Genomic DNA, 8,286 nt, shown 5'->3' with positions numbered 1-8,286 from the left:
TCAAGTAAAATAAAATAAAATCAAAGGAATAGATCAATATTTTAGGAAAAATACTTCTTTGCTTTCTTGCCGAGAGATTGATACCACTCTCATGTCTGTCTGCCAGATATGAAGCTAGAGCTAGCAGACAATTAGCTTAGCTTAGCATAAAGACCAGAAGCACAAAAACAGAGTTCATACAAACCTCACACTCCAGTTTGTCTATGAGCTGCTCCAGTTGGTTGATCTGGGAGCCCCAGTGGTTGTCTGGTTCCACACTGACCCCTGACCCAAGAAACACAACATCAGCATCACACAACGCAGGACCTGCCCTTTTAAATGATCCGTATTTTGTCTCACTTATCAGATTTAACGGCAGTATCTTAACTTCAATGTTCCTGAAACGTACCTGTGGTGAGCATGCCAGAGTAGGGGTCAGTAGGGGAGAGACACATGTTCTTCTGGATGCGTCTGCCGGGACGTTTGGCCACCCTCTGGATAGGCAGGTCCTCGGGCTTCTTCAGTATCCTCCTCCCTGTGCAGCCCTGGTCATGAACAGCCTCCATAGCGCAGTCCAGTGATGACTGAAGGGACTGCAGCTGGGTGGAGGTCTCCCTCAGCAGGAAGCGCGTCACAAACTGACCCAGCACTGATGAACCCTGATACTCCTGAATGGAAGAGGAAGGGTAAAAATGAAGGAACAGAATCAGCCATGATGTGGGGAGAACAAATTAAACAATCTCTTCTTAATCATCTTTTCTTTAGTCCAAGAAATGTTTGTGTTCGTAGTTTGTATGTCTGCCTGTTAATCTTTTTCTTATTATATGAACACACAGAGAAATAGCCAGACAACGATTTCTTGCTCATGTTATGCTCATCTCCTCTGATAATCCACCATCTCCTTATTCCCCTAAAACCTTTATTATGAGGTTGTCTGTTCTCACCTTCACACACTATATTATAAGATCTGTATTTATCGGGTTTCTTATTGGAATTTTTTGCTCATAGAAAGCAAGTTCAAACAGCATTATTCCCATCTGCTAAAAGCAAACAAGGAGTAAACACAGAAACATGCATGGTTTAGATAACCTTGAATTAATGAATGCAAAGCAGACATTGTGATAATTGTGTACTGCAGGAACTGGAAAGGGATATTTTGGTAATGTACGGATTTCTGGTGCAGAAACCTATCAGAGAACTTTAACTTTCAGTGCAGAAGCAGCTGCTTTTTTTGCCAGCTAAGTTTTTGTGGATAATGAACCCAGTCACCCTCACCAGCACCCTATGGTGCAACAAAATGGAGTTCTGAAAAAATGACAGCGAGACATTAGAAAAATGACCAGCGAGCTTGTTGGAATCCTTGTTTCTATGTGCTCTGTTTTTTTCGGCTGCAGGTTTAGCCTGTATTTTGGCCTAAAGCTACACAGGGAGTCTTGGTGTTTAGCACTGCTATAGGACCAGTTTCCTTGGTTTGGCAATACGATGTTAATAACTAAGGCTTCAGGATGGCTTAGAACAGCATCTGCTCTTCAGGGCAAAGAAAGCTTTTTTTACTGACTAATAGCAACATGAAAAATGCATGAACTGTAGGATAGGCACGGGTGATATATAGACAGGGAAAGTACAAGAGAAAGAGGAAAAGAGCCAGACAGGAAGACAATGTCAGAGAAGATGGATGTACATTGAAAGGAGATAAAACAGAGAGAAAGAGAAGTAAGCGCCTAAGTGAATAATAGACTGTTTAAAAAAGAGGGAAATAAACCAAGAGAGGAGATTAGAGGAGCTGAAAAATGGCTATGTGTTTGTGGTGCAGTTATGTGGAGGACATCTGACGTCAGATCAGTTGGACAGCTGGGGGGTTTGTCAGCCTTAGTTAATGTCATCTACGCTCTACTATTGCCCCGTGTTCATCTGTAACACCCACTTTCTGCACTGCAGTGAAAATAAGTCGCTGCATACCACAAAAAACAACCTCATTATAAATCCGCATCCACATCCAAGAATGTATCTGCACACAGTCCACACCTGATTCTCTCCCCTTGCCGAACAGAAATAAATATTCACCAGTTGGCTGAATGCTGGTGAGATCGATAAAGAGGGAGCTGAGCTATCGATTATATCTTAGTCGAAGTTCTCTGATGTTGATGTGTTTTAGGTGCATGCTTAAAACAACACAAATTCCTGCCCTGCATGTCGGGGGCAGACACTTTAATCCTCTCTGCGTCTCCTGGAATATACAGTATACGGTGCTGCTCGACCAGGCTTCATAACAGGATTTCATAATGCTCTAATTAGCATGTTTCACAATTTGACTGTGTCTCATTATCTATAAATACATATAAAAAAAAACCTTGGTGAAAAAGTTTTGCTCTTTTGAACTGAACGACATTGATCTCTAGTTTAGCTTCAAAGCCTTTTTTCTTAAATTTACAATTAGGTTGGAAGGAGTTATGAAACTAAAGGCACAAAGGGGAAAATGTGTTATGATATTGGTGTCTGGTTTTAAATAAAAAGTGAAAAAATACTAAATGTAATGTCACACGGACAGATACACTGGTTAACAGCAGTAATAACATACAAAATGTTTCCCAGGGGATCTGGATTCACATTTCAATGTGCATATTTCTGCATTTATGTGTTTCTGCACGTTACATGTTATAACTGAAAGAATATTTTAATGTTGAACAGATGACGATACAGTTAACATGCCTAACTAATGTGGAGTGATATGAAAAATGGAGTGCTGTGACACATGGTTCAGACGATCATGACCCCCTTAAGGATGGATTGTAATAACTTTGGTGATCCATTAACTTTTCCTCTAGCACCATCATCAGGTTCAAATTTTAATTTGCCCAATACCTTGGTTTATGACCAAATAGCGGCAAAAAACGTACAACTAATAGTCAATTAATCAATGAAACTAACTCACTATTATTGTGAGTACTGTACTTGTTTCATTTAGCTCAAAAGCACTGCTGTGCACAGCTTCACAGAACCGCTAGCATGACTATAGCTTATATCTTGTTTGACTGTTGGTCCGAGATGGTGAATTTTTAACTTTTGTATTTTCTAACATTTATATATATATATATAACATTATAAATATATAGAACAGAATATATAAATATATTGTAGTTCAACAGTATCCAAAACACCCCCAATCTACAGTTACATAAATTGCTTTAGATCCTCTATATTGGCTGATTTACAAACACAAACAGCTGCCATGTTTCTCACACCAACAAGCTGATGTCTGTGAACTGTCTTATTAGAAGAGGCTATCTTTAAAAGCATGACTCGTCTTGTAAGGTTCTGTGAGCTCGTGTTTGAAAATGTACTGTGAGTGAGGAGAGGCAGAGCCGATATGGCAGGCAGAGTCAGTCATGCTGGGCAGTTTTTCTTTTCTTCTGTATCACCGCCACAGCAGAGTGATCTCAAAGACCTCTGAGAGGGTTTCAAACTGACAGCTGAGACACAAACAAAAAAGCTTGTCTGAATGCTTGGGGGCATGAAGGAGGCTTACAAATGTTCTGAAAGCCGTTGAAATGGATGATAGTCTGCTGATGTCATGCTACATTTAAAGTATTTCAACATTCAACGCAGTACAGAGGTGAAAGCCATCTTCACCCACCTCTTTAGTTTTATCCATGGCCTTCAAAATGACCACGTTCAGCTTTTCCAGAGCAGACAGGACGTTGACATATTCTCCCAGATGTGGAGTGAAGTACTCTGGAGGAAAAGAAGATTTGTTAAGCACTCGTGTCTGATCAGCACACTGATCACTGATATTTTCCACAAGAAGAACATAAATCAATACGACACTAATGGCATTAATTAGAATTAAAGTAGTTTGGCCACTGATTGCTGAGTCACTGAGAGGCTTGTGGTTGAGTCATCATCAGACAGCATCATAGCTACAGCTAAAACCATAAAATCTTTGGGCTTTTGTGATAATAAAGCTGATCTTATGTATTATATATAATGCTGTGAGGACGATTTTATTAAGAAAGTCAGTAAAATAAAGCGAGAATGATTCATAATTACCTGAGAGTTTGTCTATGTCCAGGTTGCTGAGAGGCGATGGGAACAAGAAAAGAAGTGACATGTTAATTAAAGAGATGTCATTGTGAAGCCTGAAATATTTGCCAGCTTGTCAGTACGCTCTAAAAAGTCTAGTATTTTTGTCTTTTTTAGTTATGGCTAAAAAGCTGCTCAGACGAAGGTCTTCTGGCTGTGGCCCCGAATTAGATCCAGATCTGCTGAGGGTGCCTTCAGTTATTGTGGTCCTGCTCTGGAAGAAGCTGCTTGTGGACCTGAGCTCCATCACAGCTGTGTCCACAAAGAGCAGGTTAAAACCCTTCCTGTTCACACAGGCGTATATTAGTCACTGTGTATCTATGTGTGTGTGTGTGTGTGTGTGCCGGATGGTGATTATGTTTACGCTTATATATTTAGTTTTTGTATTTTAATGTAAAGCACATTGAGTTTCCATGTAATGAAATGTGCTCTATAAATACAATTGCCATTTCCTTTGCCATTTTAGAATGGCTCTAGAGTCAGTCCACCACTTTGGTCCAGACTGTTTGGTGGATTGCCATGAAAGTTTATACAGACATTTATCGTTCCCAGAAAATAAGTCCTGGTGACTTTGGTGATCCTCTGACTTTTCATCCAGTGCCTCCATCAGGTCAAAATTTGTCCAATATTTTATGAGCAAATATGTATTTATAGTAATTATAATGTACTGTAATGTATACTGACTTGATTTTACTGGACAGTGTACTTTGGATAGTTGTGTTTATTAATTCAGTATCACATGCACTTAACATTTCACTAATTTAGAAAAATGGAAAATATGATTTAATTTGAAGTTACCTTTAACATCTAGTTTTAATATTTGACAAATCAATGCAAAGCATTTGCAATTGTTTGTTATATATTTCAAGCTTTCCTGTTCTCTTTGTTCATGTGTTTATACTTTTCTGAAGTTGACAGTACACAAATTATATTAAACTGCACATTTAAGGGTGTACACACCAGGTCATTTTTCACAGTGATTGGTTGGTACTTCAGTGATGCCAACAGGAAACAGTGAAATCTAATTTCTATTTCATCAGTGTTGTTTTCCACAGGCACAGCAAAGAACCTCTTCTCTGGTATTTTCTTGTCATATTTTTCAAGTTTCAGAATCAGCTTTATTGGCCAAGTATGTGTACACATACAAGGAATCTGACTCAGTTTAACTGTAAAGCCGGTGGCACAGGCAAATGTTTGCTTATTTCACAATCTTATTTGTGCTCATCAGTGTGCAAACAGAGTGCTGCAAACTCTGGGGCTTTCACGCCAGAATTAAGGCTCTCTATGGAATATTGATATCATCTTCATTGAAGTGAGGTGTTGACATCTCACTGCCAGGCAGCAGGAGAGCAGGAGGGGCTACAGATGGCAGTCGAGTTGGAGGACATCCAAAAGAAGATGAGCTTACTCTGTCTGCTGCCTGTCAATGGAGTAATACAGCTCCTGCATCTGCTCGTCGGTGAGGATACCATCAGTGAAGTACGACTGGAACTCCTCCAAGGATAGCTTCCCATCGTCTGAAAGAAGACAAACCCGTGCAAAATAAAACCTCACTGAAGTCTAACTTTAATAAAGAGTTTACCCATTATTCTGTATAATGGAACAAAATTAATTCCAGTGATAAGCTCAGAGGTGCTGCAGGTGATGAAAATTCCAAACGTCTGTCTTTATTAAGGTTTAGAAACCTCTGTCAAGGACCAATTTTAGGAAGAACTACACTTAGAAGTCTTTCCCATAAAAACTTAATTCAACCTTGACAGTAATTTCCCCTTCTCCAACTCCATTACTGCAGCAAATAATGTGTGTTGTTGATGATGAGTGATATGATACAGCTGAAAATCCAATTTCTGCTCTTAGAAGTAATAATAACCTAATTGAGCACCACATTTCCTTTATAAACAAGACCATATCACTGCTTTTATTTACTCACTGCTGAAACCTGATACTGAATTTCCTCACAATCCCATAAACACATTTTTACATGAACCAGTCTTATTCCAGTGTGTAGTTCAGAGGATAAATACTAGGACAAGGCGTCTGCTGAAGGTAAGGTTTGCCTCCGATTAGCAGCGTCTGGGACTGCGCGCTGCATGGACTGCAGTGTCCTGAGGAAATTGGGAGCAAAGACTGAGTGCTGGTTTGAGTAGTCAGAGCAGAGCTCAATAGCGGACTAGCATCAGACGATAATGAGATCTTGCCTCCATCGCGCCAGATTTGCTCTGTAAGCACTTAAACCTTCGTAGACCCGGCTCTGAAATCCCCAAACGGCAACAGAGCTCAGACTGATGCCAACAGTAAATCATATCATCTGTTAGTTTGTGAGAACTATTTTGACTTTATGCCAGCTTACAAAGCGCATGGCTCTGTACATGTGCATTTGCAGCAAAAGCTCGTTAGCAAAATGACAAGTTTCCAGAAGAGATTTGTTGTTTCTTCATCACTAATCATTACATAGGGATCATACCCTTAAGATGGAAATCTGTGTGTGTACATTTATTGTGGTCTGGCTATGTTAAACCTCAGCTGGAAGATGGAGCTAATTGAGAAGGCAGAATTATACATCTTTTCTCAAACTTCCTTGTATAAGTCTTCTTTCCACATGATGTAGGAGTAAACACAATCTGTTGCACCTCTGACTCATTCTTCAGCCTTCTTCGTCAGGACTGCTTTGGTGTAGATTCACACCCAATTAGACACCCGAATACAAGTTGTGCAGTGCCGCTCAGATGGCATAATATGCAAGTGTTCAGTGTTTGTGAGAGAGCAGAGCTGCAGTGGTAGAATGGTTGAGCTTCGGGCTATAGACAGTTTGACTTATGTTTTAGTAGTCCTGACTCTTGTGGCTGTGGGAATACAGACTGTTGTCTCCTTAAAACAAAGGCTGAAGTAGAGTGATGCTTTTATAGCTTTTATTTACCTAAACCTGACCAAACCTTAACCACAACTTAACCACAAGTAAACCATATCAGGAAATGCTCATATGGGACAATGACAAACACACTGTGTCTTGTGGATTTGTTGGATTAGTTGACGAAGATTTTGATCATCAGTGACCATTTATTAAGAAAATATAGCAAACATTTGTTGCTTCCAGCTTCTCGTGTAAGGATTTTTACTGTCTTATATACATTTTGAAAAATAGGTGGCAAATAGGTTTCACACATAAATGAATACGGAGATTTTGCAGCAATTGATCCCGAGGCTTCATGACTAACAACTGTCAATCCAACACCTCTGTAGGGAAATTAAAGCGCTGTTCAGATGGATAATGAATCAGTACCTCACGACAGAAGCGACACAGCTTACTAGCTTTAATTGTCTCGGTTCGCACTGAATTAAACTGCAGAATCTCTCCCTGTACTGAAGGTCTTTCCAGGAACACCTTTTCTGGAGGGAATCCTAAAGCTAAAAGTGCTAAAAACCAAAACAGCACCAATAATTCATGAACTGAACAGTGCATTTCAGGAGAATATAACAGATAGGAATAGACTGAAGAGTGAACACTGACAATAAATAACTCAACTAACAGAGAAACATGGTGAAACAAGTCTTACAGAATCTCAACTTTATGTTATTTTTAGTATCACGCAATATAGTTTAAAAACAAAAACACCTTCTGTGTGCACATTTTGTATCTAAAATAGTCAAAGGATGAATGACAGCTGAAAATCTTTCTCTCACAATCTACTCATAGTGCTACTCTATTCCATTCAGAGCTGCAGCACTTTTGTACATCACTGCATCCTGTGAGGATTCTGATGTAGTCTACAATCCTCTCCGCTACAGCACTAAACGCAGCATTAAATAAAACTGCAAGTTAACAAGTATGTGAGACAAAAACCTCTCAGTGATTCTCAGACAAAACCACATCATGCACCTGGATTATGAAGCTGTTTTCCAAATACGATAATAAAAGAAATAATCAGAAATAATCATAAAATAAATAAAGGAAAATAATACTTGTCCATGTTATAAAACTAGTGAAACCAATCACACTTCATAAAATGCATCGCTGTGCTATGACAGTTCAGTTATTTTAATGTAGAAAATCTAATTACGGATTTTTTTGATTCTAATATCTCTGATAACACTTTCAGTTTCATCTTGTTACATTGTAAATCCTTGTTTAGGTCTCTGAGCTCAATGTGTAGCAACATAAATGTATTAGTAACTAATCTCAGCACAAGGCCGGTAAGTAAAGGCTTTCAGTATATATATATATATATA

At 39.1% G+C, this 8,286-nt stretch overlaps 1 protein-coding gene across 1 annotated transcript in view; it reads right to left on the bottom strand.

Annotated features, from left to right (window-relative positions):
• The window catches only part of LOC118324248 (N-terminal EF-hand calcium-binding protein 1-like), an 18,018-nt gene that overhangs the window by 4,151 nt on the left and 5,581 nt on the right, over positions 1-8,286 (bottom strand). Inside the window, exons 3-7 of the mRNA XM_035656476.1 lie at positions 5,468-5,576; positions 4,027-4,052; positions 3,614-3,711; positions 389-647; positions 185-264 (exon numbers count right to left, since the gene is read on the bottom strand). Of these exons, the coding sequence (XP_035512369.1) occupies positions 185-264; positions 389-647; positions 3,614-3,711; positions 4,027-4,052; positions 5,468-5,576 (572 nt within the window). The remainder of the gene's footprint in view (positions 1-184; positions 265-388; positions 648-3,613; positions 3,712-4,026; positions 4,053-5,467; positions 5,577-8,286) is intronic.

The sequence above is a fragment of the Morone saxatilis genome, unplaced genomic scaffold (assembly GCF_004916995.1).
Source record: "Morone saxatilis isolate NCDOM2014 unplaced genomic scaffold, NCSU_SB_2.0 Contig15, whole genome shotgun sequence".
In the NCBI taxonomy this organism is placed as follows: domain Eukaryota; kingdom Metazoa; phylum Chordata; class Actinopteri; family Moronidae; genus Morone; species Morone saxatilis.
Note: the sequence above shows the minus strand (reverse complement) of the source record. Positions and strands in the feature narration are given on the sequence as shown.